Consider the following 25,662-nt stretch of genomic DNA (forward strand, 5'->3'; position numbering starts at 1 on the left):
GCTTACCCAAAAGTCTCATCTTTCTTTCACACATGGATCTGGAGTCTATCTTCCCCAGAACCATTACACACTCAAGTAGGAAACATGCATCCCCCTTCACCTGCTCCCCTTTGCCCCCTCTACACACATACACGCTTCACCTAGTGCAATTCATACATTTGAGCACTGAATGAGACTTTGGAAACAAGGACTGGCAGGTCACTTCAGATTACTGTGTCTGCAAAGTGTTACCATCTCCTCAGATTCACCCCAGTTTTTTTCTGCAGCGACAAAAAACAGAATAAGTAAGAATGAAACTGGGCCAAAATGATTAGTTCAGTTCACAGCTGCTAGTGTGACCACATTTTTGATTTCCACCTGCATGGAGTTCTTATTTGAATTTCAAGCATGTATACAAACTAAGTGAAAATCTCTACGGATCATGTGGTTTCAAATAGGAATCACTGGTTATAACAACCTCAGTTAGAACCGAACCAATGCATGTTAAAAAAAAGTCCATGGGTTTCAATTTCAAAGCAAAACAACAACAACAAAAAAGAAAAAAGTCGCCTAGTTTGGGTTTGTACTGCAGAAGCCTCTTTTTTATGAACCGTAGATAGGATCCATAATTTGAGAATGACTGTCTTTAGACCTCTGGATGGGTTAATTAAGCTAAAGGAAAAAAGTTATGAAACGTACAACTTACATAGCATGGTGTGCTTTAACCTGAGTCCGACAGTTGCGCCCCCAGTAGCAATCAGGACGTGATGTGACAGTCACTATAAAATAAGCCAAAAAATAACATATTCATTGTAATTTTTCAGTAAAAGATGCAGCAAATAACAACAGATGTAACTGAAGTTCATTAGCAACCCTCATTAAGTGATTTTCAGTTTACAAGTAGATGCTACAAGGAAAAAGTGCATCCTTTTTGCACCACAGTGCAGGAAGTTACACTATTATTACTTTTTTAACACTGCTTACTAAAGCAGAGAGATGCCCATTTGGAATTGGAAGGTAACAGGCTCCCAGTGTAAAAGGATTTGTTCCTGCACTATTGAAACCACACATTTCAACAGAAATAAGATCACAATACCAGACATCAGTGGCTATTTAGATACATTACCAAACAGGACTTGAGAAAAAAAACATGTACAGTTCATTTGAATTTTTCTAGTTTTTCCCACAGCTCTAATAGATGTAAGGCTGAGTAGTCCAGCTTGCCTCCCTAACCCCAGAACATTTTACCCAAAGAACTTAAAAAGCACACAAAGCCAGCTTGGCTGCCCTGTGTTATATAGCAAAATCACAACAGTGGAAGGAGGGCTCTCAGCAGGTCGCTGAGTGAAGAAGTTGTTGCTAACAACAAGGACTGTTTGGACAAAGGTGGGAAAGCATAGCCAAGTTAAAAGTAGATTAATGGAAAGGCTTCTATGTCCCCAGCAGACTGGAACTAAAAAGGAATTAAAAAGTAGATACAGTTGCTTGTAAGATACTGAATATGGAAAGTCTAATGCCCAAGAACTGTAGAATACATGCTGGGAACAAATTCTTGTAGCCAGTTAAAAAGATGCAACATCTTACTTGCATTTCTTGTTAATACTTTTTTTTTTTTGCTTGCTTAATTCCCCTTTTGAATTTTTAGTATGCAAGTCATTACACTTAAAAAAAATTAAACCATGTTGAAGGCTAGATAACTCCAGGGAGACTTTGGCACTAAATCTGCTCTAAGCAGGCCACATACATGCTTAATTTCTTGCAAGCAAGGCAGCTAACTTAAAACCTCAGTCAGGACTAAGCAAAGGAAAGAATCTGAGTGGTTGGATCCCTTGGCAGAACTAGAGATGAGCCTCTTTCAAAAATGGTACTAACCCATTTTCCCATGCATGGCATATGAGGTTCTCCTCACCTGGTAGTTCAGCAGCAGGAATATTCTGCCTATACTGGTAGGCAAGCTCTCGAAAACTACGGAGGCCACAACTGTAACAAAGCACTGTATTTCCAGTAATTCTGTAATCTGGGGAGGGAGCCAATTTGTACAGTTAGTAGAAATCTCTGAATAATTTGAAGAACAGTATGAAACCACTCCAAAATACTGGTTGTTGAATTACATATCATTCAAAATGTATACATGAGGTTTACCTGGCAGCAAAAAGACACCTCTTTGAAGAGCTAATAGACTTTCATTTAGCATGTTTTTCCATGTCAAACCCCTGGATGCCAGGTAATCCTGAAACAAAGAACAGTGTAAATTTATCTAGTCACGGCTTAGAGATTTCAAAAGTAACAAGAAAAAGGTGTCAGCTAAATGGCATTTTGAAACGCTTGATATTTATAATTAAAGTTACTGATATTTCTTTAAACTCATTACCAGTACCACTACAGTATGGATAAAGATTTTTAGACATTTAGAAATGCGTGTTCACCCTAACTTTTTTTGCTAAGACTATTACAGATGCTTAGCTTTAAACATGCAAGTTGTCCTACCAAAGTTAAATGCATGTTAAAAACCTTCCTAAGAAGGTGAGATCCTAGCCCATGAGTCAATGACAAAATTCCCATCAACTTTAATGAGGCAAGAATTTCACATAGTGAAAGACAACTGAGATAACGATATAGTACAAAACATGTTTCCTGCTTTATGTGAAAAGTAACTTGTCCAAAAGGGGTCTGGAATTTCCCTTTTTTTTTTTTGTAGATTTGTAAAAAGGGGTCTCCTTCAGGACTGTGTGTCCTCAAAAACTGCCGAAACAATCTTAGTTACCCATCCTTATACTTGTATGTGGCCTATAATGAATGTTAAACATACCTTTAGAATATCTGATTCATAGTGGTTGTTGCTTAGGACTCCATCTAAACACTTGTCACCAAGATTTATTTCTGTAAAGAAAAAGAGAGGAAGTTATTCTCTTTGGTTTGCAATAGCTAAAGAAGTTTTTTCTCCTGTAAGATGTATTGAACACAGAATACTAGTTTGTTCAAACACACATCAAAGCATGTGATCCTTCAGCCTCACAACTTCAGGCACTGGTCCAAGAAGAGTTATTATGTACCCAACATCTCCCCCTATAGTCCAAAAGAGCTACTGTTGCAGATAAGCATGCATCAGCACTGCTATTTAGAAATATTAATTAAATATTCAGCTGGGTAATTATAATAACTCTTACCCATTTTAAAATCATACTCTAAAAGTTTGTTAAGTGGGTTAAAGCTGTCCCGTTTTAAAATACTAGGGGACAATCGGTAGTCTTATTTTTAGTTATATGTTTTCCAACCACGTCAAAATGTTGCAAAATTCTCAAATGTACAATGTGCTACTTAGAGTGCCTGATGCGACATGAGGGCAAGTGTTCAAAGCGTCTCAGAGTATGTCTGTGCCACTGCCTAGGGCCAAACCCAGGTTCACCTCTTAGCTTATTCTCCCAGCAACAGCCTACCCCTTCCCTGAAATCGAGGCTGCTAGACTCAGACCAAGTTTCCCCCGGCCACTTGCCACCTGTTTAAAAACAACCCCCCAACCAAACCTATGCAGAGCCCAAAAATCTATTTCTGGCATACAGGAATAGCACTCCCTGTTTTTATTATCCATAATTAAGAAGTCAGGCAAGGAGGAGAGACAAGTTCTAACCAAGATTCCTAGAAGGTTTCCATTTGAATTTCCTGTTCCTGTTCTGGAAGTCAGTCTTACTGCTAGTCTTTCTTGCTGTGCTTTTGGCATAGCGCACCAACAAGTTCATGTAAACCAGAAGGACCCATGCTACTTGAGGGCAAGCCTTCAATTTACACCATATTAGAGGCATGGACATACCCTCAAAGCTAATACATATATACATACCCTAATATATACATAAACACACACACTATTTTATTTTATTTTTCCCCAGGTGATAGATCCCTTCCCTCCTAGGTAACTATGCTGAAGCCTAACTCAAAATAAAATATCGTATTTTTTAAATAGTAAAATAAGCTTGCCAAGTCTTAAGCAAGCAAGATGTTACTGTACATGAAGTAGCTAGAGTCTGTAAGAAACCAATCCTTCCACCATACCACAGAATGGCGCCAAGCAGCCAGTACATGCCATCCGAGTGCAGCCCCAGTACAAGTGACAAAATGGCTGTAGACAAACTGTGCCTGTCAACACAAAGAGAAACCATGTCAGGGCCAATGCACTCTGCAGTGCCAGAAAATATCACAAAGCAGCACACTGATCCAAATTCATTACGGGTTAACACAAGACAAACAACACTGATCCACAGGGCAATTAAATTGACACAGGCAGTAGTTTTAAGGAACTTTTTAATGCACCACGTAGATTCAAGCTTTTCCACGCTACAGTAGAAAGCTGCTAATATATTTTAAAACAGTTTACATTACTGTGATTAGAGCCGAACCAAAAGGGAAACCGATCAACCACCTAAGAAATAAGATCATGCTTCTTTGGGCTTTAACAGCACTGACCTGACATTGTTAGAACATCTTTCACAAATAGACATATGATTAGTGGAAGAGCCTTATCTAGTCAAGGCTTAGAGATTTCAAAAGTAATAAAAAAAAGTAATAGAAGAGCCTTAGATCTGCACCCAGATAATAACTTTTACTCACATTGTTGAGGGGCAATGTGCGGATTCTGTTCACGTTCTGCTCTTCGGTCTGGCATTGGCTGAAAACAGCATGTGCATATCACATGACTTCCTTGAGATGGACACACATACTCTTGGACAGCTAGATAATGGGGGTAAGGGGGGAGCAGATCAAGGGATCACATTAATGTGGGACCATAATTGCTAGTTAATGTCTCATAGACAGACACACGTACATCTGCAGAGCTGAAAAGATTTACATGTGAGCCATATCACTCCACTTATTCAGAGGCAATGCAGAAAGGAAAAGGAAACTGGCTTTAAGGCTTCAAAATAAATACAAAATACACACAAAATAGTTAAATCGCAGAACAAACAAACTGTGACAAGACTCCCAAACTCCCTTTTAATGCATCATAATTTCTCTGTCTACATTCTTTGTAGCATCCCAATACTACTTCATTAAGAAGTTTTCCATCTTACTGACCTGCAGGGAAATTAGTAGATGTGGATGGTGCATCTCCCAGTGCCTGCAATCCTTCTGCTTCCCCCTCCTGCCCTGGGCAAGGAGGTGGCTGAACAGAGTGTCGCCGATATCCTGGACACTGTCTGCACACTATATATGGCTGACTGAAAGAAGAAAAGTTAAAAGTTCAGCATTGCTGTGAAGTAAGTGCCTTGCATGTCCATTAGGCTAAGGAGCCATAATTGTTTATAGCAATTCAGTAACCATTAAAAATATTTAATTCTTAAGTAAATACACATGCAGGGAAAAGAGAAAAACAGAAAGAGGAGATGCAATGGTGGTCAAGCTCTAAGGTGGTGGAGGGACACCAGGATTGTCAGAAGGTGGAAAAAAACCCAAAAATAATAGTGATACTGAAAAATATAACAAGAATCCAGAGTTTAAAATGTCATCTAGAACTTAAAAATCAGTAAAGACTAACTCTAATACCTGGTGCATTAAGAGCTCCATCTGGAGCCAGGCGTGGGCAAGACCATGAGCCTACCCCATGCTGCCAGGGTGGTAAGCCAAAAATAAAGCTCCTCAAAAATAAAAATTAAAAACTAAAACCAGATAGGTGGATCATGAAAATACTGCCAGGGCTCCAAAATGAGACGAGGATTAAATACCAGTTTTGCAAGACTCTGGCCTAGTTTGATATTGCAGGTATTTAAATCCACACAAAAGCAAAATGCATATACCTGATATCTGAGGATTCACTGTCTACATCTGACAGTTCCAACAGATCCTCAGAACTTCCTTCTTCATCTGAAAATGATCTTCGCACCTTGGGCTGCAGCATGTCTTGAGTGATTTTGTTTCGGGCATCCATGCTACGTATGTCCTCTTCATTACGACACTTATCTGAGAGAGAACACATAATTTGAGCATGAAAAAGAAAGATATTCCAAAAGGTGTACCCAGCTCATGAAATCAACTTCACAAGAGCAAAATTGCCATTTCACAAATTTTACAAGATCCACAGTGTTGGTGATTAATTGACTGCATTCTTTATTGCCTAGTATCTTTATTCATGACATGATTCTGATGGAAGCCAAGAGACCTTAATTCTATTCCCAGTTCCAAAGGCAGTATGGAATACTGGACAAGTAAGTCAGGATACATTTTTCAAGGAGTATTTAATACACAATTAAACCTATATTCAAGATTGCCAAAAGTGAGAAGCCTTTGGAAAAAAAAAACCAGCCTATTCTCTCAGTACTTTCTATCAGTGATGACCCATCTCTCCCAAAAAGAAGTTTGCAAAGCTAAATTCCCTAACTCTTGTAACACACCTTCAGATCTAGTAGTATAAGGGGTTATGCAATAAACCAGATGATTGGGTTTTACACTTTATTCTGACACACTAATTGGCTGTTAGTTTTTGTTCTCCTACATTCTTACAGCAGCATCAGAGAAACTAGCAAAGCAGATTTTCCTAAACTTGCTTTCTTCATGTTTACCCTCTCCCCACTTTGCTGGTAGACTTAGTTTGCAATTAATATCCAAAATACATTATATGTATGCACACATGAGAGTGCATTCCACACACTTTTCCAACTTGCCTGGATGCTGGATCAGATAGGCCTCAACCAAGTTGTTCAATATATGGTTTTTACAAATTCGTTCAACTGGACAACGGCAAGTTGGACAGAGAGATGACCGTTCCATCCACCCTGAGTAGCAGGCAGCACAGAAGGTGTGCATGCAGGGCTGCAAGCTGGAAACAAATGTGAGAGCAACAAGAAATATCCATGACTCAAAGTCCTTGGAAAAGGGTTGGCTTAAATACAAACAATGCAAAAATACCTCTGGTAATTGTTTGGATAATCAAAACATACCATGAAGGGCTTTGAATAACCACAGAGACCAGTCTTCCCACATGCTTTCCTAGTATGCATTTCCCATGGGAACAGTACTACTGGAGAGACTGTTAATGATATAGGATAATCAACTCAAAGAAACTGAATCGATAGTGGCTGAGACTACTGGAGATCACTGGACAATCTTGGGATTTTCTAGGTTCTAGAACATGGCAAATACAGTGGCATTGATTAAACAAATCCAATGGTGATGTACCTGGCTACTGCTGATGTGAGCTAAAATTAATCAATCACGGGATTTCCATACCTAAGTGACTCATAGATTCATAGATGCTAGGGTCGGAAGGGACCTCAATAGATCATCGAGTCCGACCCCCTGCATAAGCAGGAAAGAGTGCTGGGCCTACATTACCCCAGCTAGATACACATTTAACCTTCGCTTGAAGACCCCCAGGGTAGGGGAGAGCACCACCTCCCTTGGGAGCCCGTTCCAGACCTTGGCCACTCGAACTGTGAAGAAGTTCCTCTTAATATCCAATCTAAATCTGCTCTCTTCTAGCTTGTGGCCATTATTTCTTGTAACCCCCGGGGGGGCCTTGGTGAATAAATACTCACCAATTCCCTTCTGTGCCCCCCTGATGAACTTATAGGCAGCCACCAGGTCGCCTCTCAACCTTCTCTTGCGGAGGCTGAAAAGGTCCAGTTTCTCTAGTCTCTCCTCGTAGGGCTTGGCCTGCAGGCCCTTAACCATACGAGTGGCCCTTCTCTGGACCCTCTCCAGGTTATCCGCATCCTTCGTGAAGTGCGGCGCCCAGAATTGCACGCAGTACTCCAGCTGCGGTCTGACCAGCGCCCGATAGAGAGGAAGTATCACCTCCTTGGACCTATTTGTCATGCATCTGCTGATGCACGATAAAGTGCCATTGGCTTTTCTGATGGTTTCGTCACACTGCCGACTCATGTTCATCTTGGAGTCCACTAGGACTCCAAGATCCCTTTCCACTTCCGTGCCACCCAGCAGGTCATTTCCTAGGCTGTAGGTGTGCTGGACATTTTTCCTCCCTAGATGCAGCACTTTGCATTTCTCCTTGTTGAACTGCATTCTGTTGTTTTCTGCCCACTTGTCTAATCTGTCCAGGTCTGCTTGCAGCTGCTCCCTGCCCTCCGGCGTGTCCACTTCGCCCCATAGCTTAGTGTCATCTGCAAACTTGGACAGAGTACATTTCACTCCCTCGTCCAAGTTGCTGATGAAGATATTAAAGAGTATCGGTCCAAGGACCGAGCCCTGAGGGACCCCACTGCCCACACCCTTCCAGGTCGAAACCGACCCATCCACCACGACTCTCTGGGTGCGACCCTCCAGCCAATTCTCCACCCACCGGACTGTGCAGTCATCCAAGTCACAGCCCCTTAACTTGTTCACCAGTATGGGGTGGGATACCATATCAAAGGCCTTCCTGAAGTCCAAGTATACGACATCCACCCCTCCTCCTGCGTCGAGGCGTTTTGTGACCTGGTCATAAAAAGAGACTAGATTGGTCAGGCACGATCTGCCTGCCACGAACCCGTGCTGGTTTCCCCTCAGCATAATTTGTCCTGCCGGGCTCTCACAAATGTGAGCCTTGATAATTTTTTCAAAGACTTTGCCAAGGATGGAGGTGAGACTAACTGGCCTATAGTTGCCCGGGTCCTCCTTCCTCCCCTTCTTGAAAATGGGAACCACATTGGCCCTTTTCCAGTCCTCCGGGACTTGACCCGTGCGCCACGAGCGTTCAAATATTCCCGCCAGTGGCTCTGCAATGATGTCGGCCAGTGCCTTCAGTACCCTCGGATGGAGCTCATCCGGGCCTGCCGACTTAAAGGCATCCAGTTCTTCCAAGTGCCCCTGCACCACCTCAGGGTCCACGCATGGAAGTCTGGTGCCTTGCTGCTGCCTCCCTACACTCCCAGTGAGAGACTTGTCATGCCTCTCGCTTAGGAACACTGAGGCGAAGAACTCGTTGAGGAGTTCAGCCTTGTCCCCTCTGTCCGTCACCAATTGTTTCTGCCCATTTAGCAGAGGTCCTATTCCTCCCTGGGCCTTCCTTTTACTCCCTATATATCTAAAAAACAATTTCTTATCGTCTTTTACTTGGGTTGCCATCCTCAGCTCCATGGTAGCTTTGGCCTGTCTAACTGCCTCCCTACAAGCACGAGCAGAAGAGGTATATTCCTCTTTGGTGATCTCTCCCTGTTTCCACTTTTTATGTGCTCCCCTTTTGGCCCTTAGTCTGCCCTGGATTTCTCTGATCAGCCAGGGAAGCCTCCTGGCCCCTTTCCCTCTTTTACCTCTCACGGGGATCATCTCGCTTTGTGCTCGAAGGATAGTTTCCTTAAGGCACAGCCACCCTTCTTGGGCTCCCATCATTTCAAAACTACTACTCTGCAGTGCGTCCTTCACTAATCGCCTGAGTTCACTGAAAATCAGCTTTCCTAAAGTCCAGCACGTTCACCCTACTAGTTACCTTACCCACTCGACGCCTTATGTTGAATTGTATTTTTAGGTGATCACTGTCCCCCAGATGGCTACCGATCTGTAGGTCCCCTACTATGTCATCCCCCGTTGCCAATACCAGATCCAGTAAGGCATTCCCCCTAGTGGGACCATGTACCTCCTGCGTCAGGTGGAGGTCCTGTACACAGGTTAGAAACCTGCGTGAGCGGTGGGACTTTGCTGTCTGTGTCTCCCAACAGATGTCAATCCATTAAGTCCTGTACCATGCCTCAGAATGGAGTCTACGCTCAAGACTGACAATACTTCCACCAATTGGCTTTAAAAATTCCAGGTTAGAGTAACTAGTCAGTACTGCATGGTGGGAAAGTTCTAGTCTCAACCCCCAGTATGTGCACAACGCACAGAGAAAGCCTCAAGCTTCCAAAAACATCCAAACACAATCACTTCCAAACAACTATATCTTATTCCTTCTATTAAGTCCCACATAATCCAAGTTGTTTCTTTCCAGCCACACATACCTGACACAGTCATGCAGCAATTCCTGGCAGATAATGCAAGTCAGTGTTTCCTCCATTTTATCGGGTTTCACATTTGATGTTTTTGCATCTTCTGAGCCAATCTTAATTATACATTCACTTGAAGCTGTCACCTGAAGATATGGAGTAGCATCCTCATCTAGAGAGGCAAGTCATTTTGAGGTTATAACAATGAGACACTTCACTGTGGTTTCCAGAGACTATTTATTCTTACTTTGAGAAAAGCTCCCAAAGCTACCCACTTTGATTCCCAACTTATACCAATCAGTAGTGCTTGGCAGTGAACAAGACATTGGCTAAGGTCCCGACTTGGCATACTATGATTTCTGCTTAGTTTTAAAAAGACAAAAATCACTGGAGTTATTGGGTCAAAAATAGAACAACAGAAAGCACAGAATAGACCACAAGGAACAAAAAATTACTGATTTCAACAAGCATTATTTGCAGTGGTTCTCAGGACACGTGCTTTACAATGCTCAATTACTACAATATAAAATAGTTTCATGAACATCAGAGGTCCATACCCAGTTTAAATATACCCACATAAAGTCCTTTTAGGTTTAGTACGACTGCATTTTTAAATCAGTTCACATTAGTAGGGAAATTATTTTTAGAGCAGAACAGCCTAACTTTCAGAAAGTATAGTTTGTGCCTTGCTTTTTACTTCAGACTCTTACACTGAAGTGTCTGATGAGCTCTAATAAATCATTTAAGATCCCTGTGTTTCACTTTAACCAATATACCTGGAAGCATCTGGGTATATTACACAATGGTAGATTTTTCCCCAAAAATTATTTTAAAGGATTAAAATATAACCTAAATAGTATATTACAGCACTATGAAATCTACTAGCCTCCTTTTATTTTCTTCTTAGCAGGTTCCAAGTCCTCCTCCACCTCTTGGGGTTCCAATGTACAAGTTTCTGTTTTCTCTTTATCAGAAACACCTGAAGTGATGGTGGAGCTTTCACTATTTGCATCTAGCTGCCCACGTCCATCAGGTGATGCTCCTGGATACCTAGGTTCTAGGGTGGAGAAACCAGGCACAGGAGTGAAAGAAGACTGTGATCCTACAAAATGAAAGCACAGAACATTAACAGAGGTACACAAGGAGGAAACAGCATAAAAAGAAAAATTAAACCTCACACACCAGTTCAAGTGATGGAAACAATCCATACCAGACCATACATATTTTGGCTCTATTTTTTCAGTGTGTCTGACTGACTATCTGAAGGATTCAAGAAGCTGGAACCTGCAATCAAGTCCATAAATACCAGAGTGCTTATACTCCATTTATAAAACATGTTCCATGTATACTTTCCTTGTTATTTTCTCAGTCATGGAGTGGTTTTATTTATGCACACTATATTTGATAAAAATCAAAACCACTAAGAGATCAAAGTAGCAATCTTAAGTTCTTCATTACTACTTGCATATTACAATTATTTCCACAACTGCAGTCTACCTCTGCACTTAAAATGAAGAATACATCAAGGCTTAAAACATACTTTGAACAACATTTGAAAAGAAACAGTAACAGGAAAGAGGACCAGCATTGTGATCAAGCTCTGCGGAATTTGAAGAAGGTATTCTCCAAGCTGAGATGGCCTAAGTACACAAAACACAGTGCAACAGTAGACACAGAGATGGAAAGTGTACTATAGGTGAGGAGGAAATCTGAAATACCGTATTTTTCGGACCATAAGACGCACCTGACCATAAGACGCACCCAGTTTGTGTAACACTTAAATATTCATTGACATATAGAGTAGAACCTATAGATCTCTTTCCCAGGTGACTGCCCTAACCACAAATTTATAGAATTATGATAACTCCCTGGCACAAAGAATATTTAAATATTAATGTTACAGCTTCAAGAGGACAGATTGACACCCCCTCCCCCACTGCCGCCCCCAGCGTTCTATATAGGCAAGTGGTTATAACCTTGTTAGGAAAAACAAATTACCAACCAACCTGACAGGCAAGGCTTTGCATGGCAGGAGAGACTATGTGCGTCTCTCCTGGCATGACGGGCTCCTTGCCTGCCTGTCAGGGCACTGTGCTGCATCACATAGTCCCGGCCGGGACGTTACCTGGTACCGTACCTAGCTGCCTCCTGTCTCAACGTTCTAATCCTGTCAGTCTGTCAGTGTCACACACACACACACACACGCAGGGGAGGCGTGCGCTGTGCCGATCATGTGACCTGACTGACTGACATTGAGACTCCAGGAGGCGGGACTTCCCCCACACACACAGCAATCCACAGCATGGGAACGGCAGCGGACAGTAAACGGGCACATGGGACCGCAAACAAATGTTCTGGGGTACCACACCTTCGGACCATAAGACGCACCCTCGTTTTCCCCCCACTTTTGGGGGGGAAAAAAGTGCGTCTTATGGTCCGAAAAATACGGTAATCATGCAACTCGATAAACTGGCACAACATCATGACAGTAGATTTTCACTTGATAGCCCATCTTAATAACTGTCCTTTATTCAAACCCATCTTTGCCCTCCAATTCCTCTATAACACTGCACTGCGCTATTGGACTACCTGCATTACACAGGAAGTCAGGCTCTGAAGGAACCATAATGATTTCTATTCTAAAGTCTCCGAATAAAACAAAACAGCAATGGTGAGAGTCAAAATGGTTCCCACAGAGTGTGGGCACATATGCAAGTATTTATTCAAGGTTTGCTTTGTTTAATAATTGATGCAGTTTCAGTCAGTTCACTTTCCAGTTTAGGTGGGGGATTGAGCAGGATGATGAACAGAGAAGACTGAAAAATTAAAAGGCTTATTTGCTTGAAGTAAACCTTTTGCCTCTTGACTACCATTAACTCTCAAACTACTGATCTGGTTCAAGTTCAGACCAATAACACTTATCCTGTATGGCAAGACATTAATTGGCAGATATAGCATCCAGGGGTGCCAAGCTTAGAAACACTTCAAACTGACGAACACTGAATAACCCTTACCAGATGTTGAAGGATTATCCTGCTCAACAGACGCAGACTCAATAAGAGAGGTAGAAGAAGCGTTAAAGAGGTTAGATGTAGAAGTAGATGGCTGTGGTTCCTCATAGCAAGACTGAGTGGCTGAAAGTGATGAGGTAATTTGGGTCTCATCATCACCTCTTTCTGTCCTTGAGGTATCTTTGGTCACGTGGCACTCATTTTCAGCATTAGCTTCTATAGTAAGAAGGGAAAGGAGATCCCGGTGAGAGACAGACAGTCTCATCACATCTTCCACATCAAAATTAACAGGTTTTGAAGGAATCAAGCTCTTGGTCACAGCAGCTCACCTCCCTTTCCCTGGTCTTGAAGTACTAGCTTTACTCACCTACTGGTTCTTGAGTTGCATCTTCTTTTATGTTGAAGGATTCATAGAGATAAGCGACATCTGGAAGGTGAAGAGATAGTGGCAGAAGTTTGATTATGGTTTTAAAAGCACTTTTATTTCTCCCCATTTCACCCCTACCCTTAGGTGGCTGCTTCCCAGACGTTTCCTGCAATGGAAGGGGTGAATAGAGGAGCACTTTAACAGCTACATGTAAATGCTCCTACTTAGGAGGCAATTAGAAACAGAACAACTAGATCTTTTCTTCTCAGGAAACCAAGCAAAGTGGCTTTGTGTAAAATTCAACTTGTGCCAGCTAAGGAACTAGAGGCTTAAACACTTCCTAACCATAAAATCCATTCCGTGTCAGAGTGAATTGTAAGTATCCCTATTAATGCAACTTTACTGGATGTTCTCTGGATAAGATTAAGAGGTGAGCTCAAATATGTTAATTTCTTCAATTTACTTATTTTTCAGTAGACTTATGTTATAAATAGAGCAAATCCCACGAAGAACAGAATAAGCCATTATACAAATACTATTTGCAGCTCTGTCAAACCTATCTTAAAAAAATAAAATAGTTTTGTTTTCTCTCATACAGAGAACACTCCACACAGATGGAGCTCCAGAGATCTCACAGACGTGCCCCGCTTTCCCCCAGGCTCTTCATCCCCAGCTGCCAAGGTCCTTCAGAGACCCAGTCAGTCTGTTATAACCCTTTCTGACCAACTAAATCCTTCAATCTACTTCAGAACTGCTAGAACAGCTATACATCCTACAGCTAAATTCAGTGTCTGCCCTTTTAAGTACTGTGCATTCTGTTCATCAAATACATTATAATTGAAACATCTCAACCCATCTTAGAAAAATAGAGTTAATGAGTTCTTCAAACTAGTACTGACTACTACAAAGACATTTCAGGGGGAAGACCTATAAGAAGGAAAGGAACAGAGATATACAGATATATACAAGAGAAAGCATGTGTGTTACTGCTTTTCCACAAAACTATCACCATACACTGAGAATAAATTCTAAAATAGATTTCCTCTTCTGACCTTGCCATCAAGGCTCCAGGCGCATGAATCTTAAGAAACTGCTGACTAGAAGCTTACAGATTTTTCCATTTGGAGGGTACAACCAATTATGAACATTAATTCTTAGGCACTTAGATTGGGCTACCAAACTGATGAGAAGCTTTAGTATTAACCAGGGTTTTAATAGCATAGCCCTTACAATGGTGTCTAATACTCTTCACAGTGAGGTCTGAATGTATGCTCGGTTTTTGGTTGCAGCTGTGCTGGTCTAAGGACAAGCAGGCAAGGTTCTTTGAGTAGACATGATATACTCAGTTGGTCTAATAAGAGATGTCACTTCTACCCAATGAACTTTGCCTGCCTATGTCTGAATATATTGCACACAGAATATGCTCACTTTAAAATCCTACTTCATGAGTTACAGTCCTGGTTTTAATACAGCAATTAGAATTAGCATCTGAAATGCATATCCCTTTCATTCTATAATAGAGGAAATGTCTGAAAACTGAACATTTTTAGAAAAGTTAAAATGCACTGAACATTCCACCATTATAACAATTCCATGAGCCGGTAGATTTCACACTGGACTGGGAACCAGGAGGCCTACATTCTATTCCTGGCTCTAACAATAGTTTTTGTAATCTTGATATAATTGTTTCACCCCTCTGTGTTTCTCTCCTTTCACACTTTGTCTAATCTTGTTTATTTGGACTGTACGGTTTACAGGGCAGGAACTATTTCTTGGGCTGTATAATGTGTCCGTAATCTCAGGTGAAGATTATTGGTTCTAACACAATACAAAAATAAATAAATAAATAAAAGATGAGTACTACAACAGTTAGAAAAGGCCCCCCAAGATCATCGCAGTATGTTTTTAACATTAAAGAGCCACCTGATAAAATGCTCTGAGCACTCTAGTTCTAACCATCAGATATTGCCTTGTATCCCTTATGACTACAAAAAGCCTACATATGGAATACAGCAAAAGCAGTTATCTGGCACCCATGGAGAATGGGGGGTGCTAGATAACTAAATATGCCAGTTACCCAAGAGGAGTCTGCCTGATCAGGCCGCCACTCCTCCCACCGTGTCTGGTCACCAGACTTTCACTTCCTGGCTTCAGTGTGGTGGGGGACAGGGTGGGGAGCCCTGTGCAGGCTGCTTTACCCCAAGCCGTGGCCCAAAATGGGTGAAGTAGGACTCAGCGAAACCGGAAGTGGGACTTCTGGTTTCATTTTTGCTGCATCAACCAGCATGCCAGTTAATAAAGTGCTGGATAACACGGATTTTACTGTACCACTGAAATATCTACTTACTCTTTTCTGGCTCATTCTTTCTGTAAACAACATAGATCACGTCCCCAGTCTGCAAAGGGCATGTCTGCTTCTTAACCACCTTCAGTTTATTTATTACTGTTCCATTAGTGCTGCAAAGAGAAAGTAGAGGTTATTTAACCTAAATGCTTTCATAATGACCAGCCAAATGGTGTTGGAGGAGGAAGGGAAAGGGAGATAGTTTTCAAAAGAAGTTGCTGGTTCTCAAAAAAAGTGATGTAGCCAAGGTTAAGAAAGGCCAGGTAACTGAAACAGAGATGACTGCCCCATGTGGCCATAATGCTGCTGGGGGCTTAGTTGCTACAGTGTGCTCCTGGTAAAGGAAGCATGTGGCTGCCAGATGGATTAAAAAAAAAAAAAAAAAAAAGAAGAAAAGAAAAGAAAACCAAAATTCAGGTAAGGAATGAATTTTGGAAATAAATCAATGTGTCCCCCCGCAAAAAAAGGTGTCTTTTGGGACCACATCATATCCTACAGCAGCTATGAAAATTTTAACTTAAATCAAATAAAAATACGATGAAGTGAGTACTTCCTGCTCAGTTGCAATAAGCTCATTTTAATGCCTCAGAATTCAAGGAGTTTGATTTGCTTATTCATATATTTCAACTATACCATATTTTAAAGGATACACACACAAGAACACTCAGTGCAACTTCTTTCCATCTATACCAACACACAGTTACAAAAAACCAGAAAACAGAACTCGCTGCCACCTTCTGGAGATCACAGTTACTCTGCCAGGAAACAACTCCAACTTCCAGTGGGAAATTATCTAGAAACAATTTTTAGGCCTGTCCTCTTGTTTATCCTTTTAACTTAAAAGCAGCCCAGCAGGAAGGCCTTCAATCAGTTAAAACAGGAAGAAAAATAAAAGAGATTTTAAATTACTCAAAAAGGTTGAAGGTATGAAGTCAAAAACACTGCTGAGGAAACCAACACTAAGTGATTTCTCAACCAGATTTATATTTGCTTCTTCCTCTTTTAAGACGTTTTACAGTCTACCTGGTTAAGCCAATCTAATCACAGCAAAGAAGGGAAAAATAAAACAATCCCCCCCTCCTCCCCAAAACAAAAACCCCAACATGTAAAAAAGTCAACTACCAGGGAAGTTTGTCTCATATCCGTCTTGCCTCCTAAACAGAGGATGAAGGATTTTTTGAATATTTTCCCCTTGTCTTGTTACATTTGACAGGCCAGGCAGGGATCTCCCCACTGCATGGCACCTGGTCAGTAGCTACCCCATGGTGCGGGTGTAGCACGACTCAGCAGGGCACTGCACGCTGTCTGGGAGCTGGGACTGAGTGCTGCCGGGCTCCTGCTGACACATGGAGCTGCCTCAGCTCCTAGGCGAATTGAACAGGGGCTGGGGAATCAAACCAGTTCAGTTCTCCAGCCCTCGGTTCAATTTGCCTGGGCGCTAGGGCAGCTCCATGTATCAGCAGCACTCAGCCCCAGCTCCCAGGCAGTGTGCAGAGTCCTGCTGAGCTGCGCTACACCCATGCCATAAGACAGCTGCCATGCAGGTGCCAGACAGAGGGGCGATCCCTGCTGCCCCCCACTGCCCCACAGGGGCCCTCCCCACAAGCACCCAGAGGCCCCAATCACCACTCCTGCAGCTGGTGAGTGTGGGGCTTTTTTCATTTTTCTGTTTTTTTAAAGTACTGGGAGGCTGGGGCTGGGCAAGGGATGGGGCCGGGCAGGGCAGCCAAGGGGTTTTCCTCTTGTGGCTCCCCTAGCTGTGCCTGCCTCTGCCCTGGCTGGGGGAGCCGCAGGGGTTCTGCCCTACAGATGCTTGCCCCCTTCCACCTGGAGCGAGCTGCACTGCCATCCTGCCCCCCTTGCCCCACCTAAGCAAGCAGCAGCAGGGCAGAGCCCCTGCTCCCAGCGATGTCCCCCCCAGCACCCCCTCTGAGTAATGTGTGCCCCCACCCCAGCTGGGCAGCTCATCCCAATCCCAATCCCTCTCTCCCCCACGCCCCTTCCCTTCCCCCTTCCCCAACCCCAGCATATTTAGCAGCCAGAAGTAGCTGTCAGCTGCCTGTTTAGTCTGTGGCCGAATCTCCAAATCAACCGAATCTTTTTCCGAAGCTTTTCTGAGCTGATTCAGAGCTTTTATTTGATCTCCCGATTAGATTCAGATTCAAAGATTTGGTCCCCGACTCAAATCAGCTACCAGTTTCACACAGCCCTACTGGGCACGGAGCAGGGCTAGAGTGGTACAGCAGCCAGACTCCATTTCCCAGCAGTGGTAGCTCCTTCTGACTACTGCTGCCAGTCTCAGCAGCCCAGGCACTCCAGCCTGTCTGCCCTGAACTAACCACCAGGGACAGGACCTGCATGGGCAAAGCGCTTAGCCAAGTGGTCAGGATGGGGCTCCAGGCCAGCAGGGAGCAGCGTCTGGGAGTAAGGCGAGCGGGCAGAGCTGGGGAGATCACAGTGACAGCACGGGGCCAGGACCTGTGGCAAAGCCTTGACCTGCCGCCTGCATGCCCCCGAGATGGGTGCAGGTTCCACAAGCAGGGGCATTCAGGGAGAAAACCGCAGCTCTGCCCCTGCCCTGGCCCTGTGCTGTCATTGCCCCAAGATCCCAGCCTCAGATGCAGCTCCCCTATCCGTATGGGATAGCCAGTCCCCGTGGAGACCCTGGGATTGTTGGGCAGTGACAGCACAGGACTGGGACAGAGGCCTAGTTCTGCAGGCAGGGACATACAGGGAGTGTATCACAGCTTTGCCTCAGCCCCACAATCCCAGGGTCTCCATGGAAACCGGCCAGGACCCATGTGAGCAGGGGAGCTACACCCAGGGCCAGGATGCTGGGGCACTGACAGTGTCCAAGGCCTGGGCAGAGCTGCGATCCACTCCCCAAGTACCCTTGTCTGCAGAACCCACACCCACTGCAGAGCCGTGCAGGCTGTGGATCGCAGCCCAGCCCTGGGCCCTTGTCCCGTGCTGTCACAGCACTCTGTGACTCTGCCCCATGATCCTGGCCTCAACTGCCCATCCCACTACTGAACACTGCTCCCAGACCCATTCCACATAGCAAGTTTTGTTGAGTTGTGCGGGGGAGGAGGGAAAAGGGTGCCAACCCAGCCCACAACAGTTCAGCAAAACTCCCTATGTGGCCTGCAGACCCAAACAGTTGCACGCCCCAGTCAAGAAAGAGGGACACTGAACAATGCAAAGAAGGGATTTTTACCCCAGCTATTGAAAACTCCCTTGCTTGATTTTCTTAACACTTGGGTACATTAAATAGATAGCTACATAACGTTTTAAATCAAGGAAAAATCGTAAGTCTGATTCAACTTCATGTCACAGTAAAAATATTAAAGCTCGTACTCATAAAATGAAGAATTCTGAAAGCTTCCAAGATGTTGCCAGAGCTCAAAGAAAACTGCACATGGTCAGAATTAGAACCTCGCACAGTGGTGCTCAACCAGGAATCTGCAGCACCCCGGAGAGCCATGAATACCTGCCCCAGCCCCCATTCCCCGGGTGCTACCACTCCTGCCAGGTAAGTGTGCGCTGCATGCCTAAGTCCATAACCTGATCAAGGACTGAAGCACGTGCACACTCCTTCTGCATTAGGGTTCTCCAATAAGCCTAAATCAGGCAACAGAGCAAGCTTGTGCTGCAGCCCTTTCCAGTCTGACCCTGCACAGCATCTCCCAGTAACAGAGGCACGCAGGACAGTTCCCAATCCAACACTTCAGAGTCTCCTGGAAACAGAGATGAGGATGGAAGGGCTGCTGCAGTACAAACCATCAGGCTCTTCTGCCTGCTCTTGGATTATCAGAGTACCCTAATGGAGGATGAGCACAAGCATATCACAGCCTTTCCCAGTCTGCTTGGGTACAAGACATTTGAGGCACTTTTACCTCTTTTACCTCATCACAGCAGTGTCACCCAGGTTGAGAAGCACCGCAGTAAACTGAGGTGGTATAACAGTGGTTCCCAGCTGGCAGGGTGCCACCAAATTCAAAAAATGTGGGAAGGGTGCCCTAACTAAAAAGGTTGAACACCACTGCCCTAGCTAATAATCAAACTGGAAGACAACATGTGGCTAAGCAGCTGTAGCATTCTTTCAGTCATTGCTAGTAACCAGCGCTAGCCAGGCACTCCATTGGCCATCACTAACTGGATGTTTTTCATTAAAACAGGGAAATAGCTGAAAATAGGGGATTATATTCTATAATTATTATTACAGACAGACAACTCTATTCTCTCCCTCTATATCTATATCGCACATTCCCCAAATATCACAGACCTGAATACGATGTCACTAAAGTCAAACAGAAAGTCTAACATGACCTCCAAATTTGAAGGCCAGTCCTTGAGAGTCAGCACTAAATGCTCCCATACTGTATTCTTCTAGACAAGGAAGAGAAAGAAACTCTGTCATCACTAGTACAAATCTGCAAAAGTAAGACAAGGTCACAAAAGGTCCCAAGTTAATTTTCCTAAGAGCAGAGGTATAAAATCCCTGTAGCCCGGGCCAATTCCACTTTGGTTAATTATGTAGTCTACCCAAGTTTTTCTACAGGCTCATTTGTTTATGTAATTGGTTAGTCACTTCCTATCTTAGTTTCTATTTTATAAAATAATTTGATATGCTTCCTAGGGAAAGGAGTTACAAGGTAAGCATGAAGCTATTATTTATAATTACTCGCATCCACCCAAGGGAAAAAATATTTACATCCAGGAAATACTCGCATTAGATATGCTTCTTACACACAGCACAAGTGCATCATCTCTTGGATAAACTGTATTTTGCACTTGAAATTGAAGTTTTGATTTCAACTTAACACATAAGTCCCTTTCTGATGAAGCTAGTTTCCATTCTTTTAGCTTTACCCAGGGAAAATTTCTCTGATGTAGCGAGGCAAATTCAGTGTTCATGAAAGATGCTATTATTCATGCCCATTGGAGATCAGTGCCCAGTTTATCCACATAAAAGTTGTGATACAAGTAGTAGTAGTCCCAGCCATACCGTAGTAGTCCCAGCCGTACCATACTATCAGATCAGCCTCCCTTCCCTTGCTTTAGGGAAACCAAACCTAAGCTTAGAAAGGTAATCCAGCCATTTAATGCAAGCCTACACACTAATAACTAACCAATGGAAAATGAGGAGAGACTATTTAGAAACGTCCTTCTATTACTATCGTTGCATTTATTTTGTTCAATAAAAAAATTACTTTTGCTGCTTTTACTAGGGACAGGCCAGCTACTTCATGAACGCAACTGATTATTCATCATTAGAATACAGTTTCTTCTAAACAATAGCAAGAAATTAACCGAGGGACTTTGGAGGTGGGGCAGGGAGCAGAAAAGGGAGACTGCTCATGAAACACGTTTTACCGTGCCAAAGCTAGCAACCAACCCTTGTTCCCTGTTACTCCCAGACCATTTGCAAGTTCTGTTTATTCAAGTAGTTTCTACAGTTCTCAACTCATCACCTTGGGGTGAGAAGAAATCTGATTTATTTCCAATATGGGTCAGCGTTGCCTCGTTTCCAGTAACTCAACATGCCAACAAATTGATGAGGAGCCAGGGCTGGATACTATAACATTTTTGTTTAATTATTATTATTTTTCTTGTTTATTTAGCTGCAAAACAGGAACAGAGTCCACCCAGTTCAACTACCTCAACCCAGCTGCCTCCTTAAATGCATTCCTTTTCAACAGAAACATGTGAGCTTGACCACAGCATTTTTTCCAGACCTGCTTTCCACTTTACAGCAGAAAAAAAATCAGATACTGAAGTACTTCTTCTAGGGCTCTGGGCACTAAAATTGCTAACTTAAGCATTCAAAAATTGTGAGTCAGCCCCTCAGAGAAACAAACAAAAATCATTAAATTTGATTAAAAATCATGACATTAAAAAAAAAAATGAATATGGGGCAGTTATTCGTCTATAGGAGCAGCCTTATGACACAAAAGAAGAAAAAGGAATGCATGTCTCAAGTAAATGTCAAAGTGAGTTTTGGCATAGAAACCACAGGACCAGTACACATCTATCACCTCTGATCAGGTGTATGAGACAATGAATAGGGAAATTAAATTTGATCTAAGCAAAACTGGCAGCTAGGCTCATCCTTCCTGCCACAGGCAAAAAAGGGCATGCACCCACTAAAGTAAGTGGGGTTTAAAGGGGTTTTCAGAACACGTTCACAGATTTGATCCAAAGCCTAGCCAATGTTTACTACTTATCCAGAACTTCCAGAACACCACATTTAACCATACCCTGATGCAATCAAGTGAGAAACAACAGAAGATTTAACACTATATCCCTAAAGCCCACAATAATTAAATTTATCCTGTACATGTGAATATGCATCTGGAATTTCCCTGTTTGGTTGTCATTCTTGCATTTACATAAAGGTGCCTCCTAGCTAGTAGAGATGCTAGTAGAGATATCCCCATTGAAGGGATGCAATAACCTGCCAACAAAAGAAAGCAGGTTTCTCTAAAATTACAAGTGTTCTAGAAACTCTTGAATTGTAATAAACCAGGAGCTCTCTGCCAAACCCAGACAAGCAACCAGTCAAAACTACACCATTGAAATTAGATAAGAGTTATAACCTCCTTACCAAAAAAACATTTCACACAAACTCCTCTTTCTCTATCTTTATAAATTAGTTTGGAAAAAAATAAAGCCTGTTGAAGCTCTCCTACAACACAAGTTGAGTTATTTAAGCTCTCACTGAGCTCATTACTCAACAGGAAGCGACCTCGCCTACAGTGTAAGTTCATTGGCCCTGATCCTGCAAAGACTCCCAAACTTAACTTTATGCATCACACAAAGTCCTATTAGCTTCACTGGGACTGCTGAAGGTAAGCTGAGTAAGGCAGATCCATAAGCCTTTGCAGTATCAAGGCCTTAGTTCTCATGTATTGACATAATGCTCAAGCAGAAATACTAATCAGAGAGAACAACTACAAAAATGTCCTAGTAAAAAGAAAAAACAACCTCTAATGGAAGCATCAACAGCAAGAATGTTTTATTTTTAAGCCTCTCTCTCTCTTCTCCCCTGAAGTGCCAGGAAACAATTTAAAAATTCAATAAAACAGATCTAAGGATTTATACCAAGCTTATTCCCATAGCAACTGCTTGAGAACCTACAGTACCTCTGGAATACAAGATAGCTGGCACAATACTTTGAACACCAACAGGAACAATAAATAAGAATCTTTACTTCACACCCATTTTACATTGGGGGTAGAGGAGGCACATCATCGCAGCTGCGTTTTCTCCTCCCCCAGAAAACATCCTGAAGTACAAATGGGGGGCAGGGAGGGAGAGAGAAATGCACATGTTACTTTAACTGATTCACCATGCAGCTGCTTTACAGGACTCCTAAAAATTACTGATTGTTTTTTTCTGAAATGCTTTCATGGCAGATTCACAACTAGAGAAATGTTTTATAAAACAACCCAGCACACCCCATCAGGAGTGTGTTTCATCCAGTAAGCCAGGCATTGCATGGGGGAGGACAGATATATTTTAAGTAGTACTGAAAAAAAAATTAATGCCTAAAAACTTATCAATTGTTCTCAGGCAAGTACACCCGCCCCTTCTCACATCCACTGCACGGCATAAACTAGACTGAAAATAAGCAACAACAGGAATACAAAGCAGAGCTAACCTGGTATCCTCCAGTGATACTTGACCAGATTCTTCATCCACTATGATTTTACAGTGATCTCCAGACACCAGCTTGTTGCCAGGAAAGGACAAGTCACATCCTGAAAAAGAAAGTGTTTAGTGCCAATATGCTTAAAAATATTCCAAGCATATATATAGATGGATTCTACTGCACACAGCTTGATGTTTCACATACCCATAAGTACAGGCCAAAGGAAAAATCAATACAACTGCAGTGATACTTAACAATTTTTTCCTGAAACACAAGCAGCAGCACAAAACAGGCTGCTGTAGGCTGGTGTGTCGTGTTTATGAACTTTTTTGCTGACTGCATGCACAAGGCTCCACATGTAAAAAGCCATTCTTTTCCGTAAACAACTGTACAGCGCCTCCTTTTGGAAGAGTTGCTTGAAGAGACAGTTAAAAAACATGATTCACTTCCTCCAATTTAGAGCCTGGGGAAACAAAACTACTTCCAAATACACGGAAGAGAGCATGCTGGGTACAACACATGCAGTAGCAAACCTATCAGCCACCATGCATTTTGATAATAGTTTACTATTTTTCCCCCAACCAGTATCCATGAGACAATACCAACTACAAGGCCAAACAGCGCTGTGTAACTTTGTGGTGTCTAGGAGGATGCAGTTTCACTCGGATGTAGCACTAGTGTAAAAGCTACGTATTAGAGTCTATTCTGCACGATTCATGAGCTGTGGTTTGGAAGTGGGAGAATGAGGGAAATAAATGGGCTAAATGAACCTGTGTATCTTCTACTATCATAATGATGCCAACAGTGGCGTGTTGAGTTGAAAACAAACCCGCAGGATTTGCCATCTTTTTAGCCTACCTTTTTGTAAATCCAACTGTTGAAGAATAACCATTAAAGTCATTCAGTGAGTACAAGTCTGCTCATCTGCCAAGAAATCCTAGTAAAACTCAGTCAGAAGGATGGATGGACCGACAGACAGACAGACATGCTCTGGTAATTAACCAGCATTCTTATTACAAGCATTTAGCGTTACCTTTATCAACAAAGGTAGCAAATAGATGACACCGTACACCATAAGCAAAGCATATTTTCCTTGTAATATGATTTCTGGATTCTGTTTCAACTGACCATGCGCAGTCCACAATTGTTGGCGACCTTTGACAAATGCTGGATGCTACAACCTAAAATGGACTGAGGTGATGGATGGGAAACCTAAAGCTAATGCTACCAGGCATAGTAAAAAAAAAAATAATAATTAACAAAATGAATGGGTAGCTGTCTTTACTACAAGAAGCTCTTGCTTTCTGTGGTTCAAGCCAAACAGTCGACACCGCTAGACACAGAAACAGTTACACAGAACTGCGTTTATCGTGTTAGCAACCTTTGTGCTGCCCGGTTTGTTTTGGGTCGAGCATGACCATCTCGACATCCATTCCTGCTTCATCACGAAAAGTGGGACTGCTTGAAAAATGAACCATTCCTCCTTCCTTGGCACCCGAAGCATCGGGAACAGCAAGGAGGCCCATGCAAGGGCCACAATGTACGTCCCTATCCCCTCAGCAGAAAGAAAAGGAAAGCAAAAGAGGAGGAGAGAACAAAGCTGTTTGCTTTCGAAACCCCCAGGGTGACCAAAAAAAAAAGAGGAAGAAACCGGGGATTTTCCGGCCTGCTCCCTAGCACAGGCAGGGCCCGGCGGGCCTCACCTTTCTTCCGCCCGATGGTCCACTCTCTCTTCAGCAGGAAGACGTGGGGCTCGGCGTGCTCCGCGCCCAGCCGCACCAGCCTCCCCCAGGGCCTCGGCCGCTGCTGGCTCCGGCCTCCCGCTTCCGAGGCCTCCATCCGCGCTCACATCTGCCCCCCCGGAAAAACAAAGATCAGGCACGTGGGGGAGGGTCTCCAGCGGCCGCCCGGCTCCACTCCCTCCCGCCGCCTCCCGCCTCCCCACCCCGGGCCTGGGCAGGGTGCCGCACCCCTCCCCCGCCGAGCCCCACACCCAGTCCCGCCGCGGAGGCTGCTCCTGTCAACAGGCATTGCCAGCCATCAGCTGATGCGGCTGGGGCCGGGCCGTGCGCCCCCCCACGCCTGCCATTGGCGCCGGCGGCCGGTAACCATGGCGAGCCGCGGGGGGCGAGGCCTGCAAGACAGGGCTTCCGCTCCCGCCCCGCCACCATCTTGGACCCGGGCACGCAAGCCGGAAGCAGCCGCAGTGCGTCAGGGGAAAGGCCCTTTGGTGGCCATCTTAGAGGCGGGCAAGCGAGGTAAGGGGGAGGTGGGCATCTTGAAAGCGGGCAGTCTGCCGCCATCTTTGTTAAGGGCAAAAGGCTTTTCTTCCTTCTTTCTTAAGCCCCGCTGCCCCATCTTTGTTAAGGGCAAAAGGCTTTTCTTTCTTTCTTTTTTAACTC

The 25,662-nt window shown here is 43.5% G+C and overlaps 1 protein-coding gene across 3 annotated transcripts in view; it reads right to left on the bottom strand.

Moving 5' to 3' along the window:
- The window catches only part of CHFR (checkpoint with forkhead and ring finger domains), a 30,039-nt gene extending 4,634 nt beyond the window's left edge, over positions 1-25,405 (bottom strand). The window contains exons 1-17 of one of the 3 annotated variants that reach the window (XM_090063916.1): positions 25,254-25,405; positions 24,964-25,111; positions 23,270-23,369; positions 15,610-15,719; positions 13,263-13,322; positions 12,899-13,111; positions 10,771-10,941; positions 9,900-10,056; positions 6,630-6,784; positions 5,766-5,928; positions 5,047-5,189; positions 4,582-4,701; positions 4,027-4,110; positions 2,789-2,859; positions 2,122-2,209; positions 1,889-1,996; positions 686-758 (exon numbers count right to left, since the gene is read on the bottom strand). In XM_090063916.1, the coding sequence (XP_089920042.1) occupies positions 686-758; positions 1,889-1,996; positions 2,122-2,209; positions 2,789-2,859; positions 4,027-4,110; positions 4,582-4,701; positions 5,047-5,189; positions 5,766-5,928; positions 6,630-6,784; positions 9,900-10,056; positions 10,771-10,941; positions 12,899-13,111; positions 13,263-13,322; positions 15,610-15,719; positions 23,270-23,369; positions 24,964-25,099 (1,952 nt within the window). In that variant the 5' untranslated portion in view covers positions 25,100-25,111; positions 25,254-25,405. Of the gene's footprint in view, positions 1-685; positions 759-1,888; positions 1,997-2,121; positions 2,210-2,788; positions 2,860-4,026; positions 4,111-4,581; positions 4,702-5,046; positions 5,190-5,765; positions 5,929-6,629; positions 6,785-9,899; positions 10,057-10,770; positions 10,987-12,898; positions 13,112-13,262; positions 13,323-15,609; positions 15,720-23,269; positions 23,370-24,963; positions 25,112-25,230 lie in introns of all 3 variants that reach the window. The other 2 variants (XM_090063914.1, XM_090063915.1) reach the window with 2 other exon arrangements.
- Between the last annotated feature and the right edge of the window lie 257 nt (positions 25,406-25,662).

This window comes from Crocodylus siamensis, chromosome 9, assembly GCF_052110815.1.
Source record: "Crocodylus siamensis isolate JL-2025a chromosome 9, ASM5211081v1, whole genome shotgun sequence".
Taxonomy (NCBI): Eukaryota; Metazoa; Chordata; order Crocodylia; family Crocodylidae; genus Crocodylus; species Crocodylus siamensis.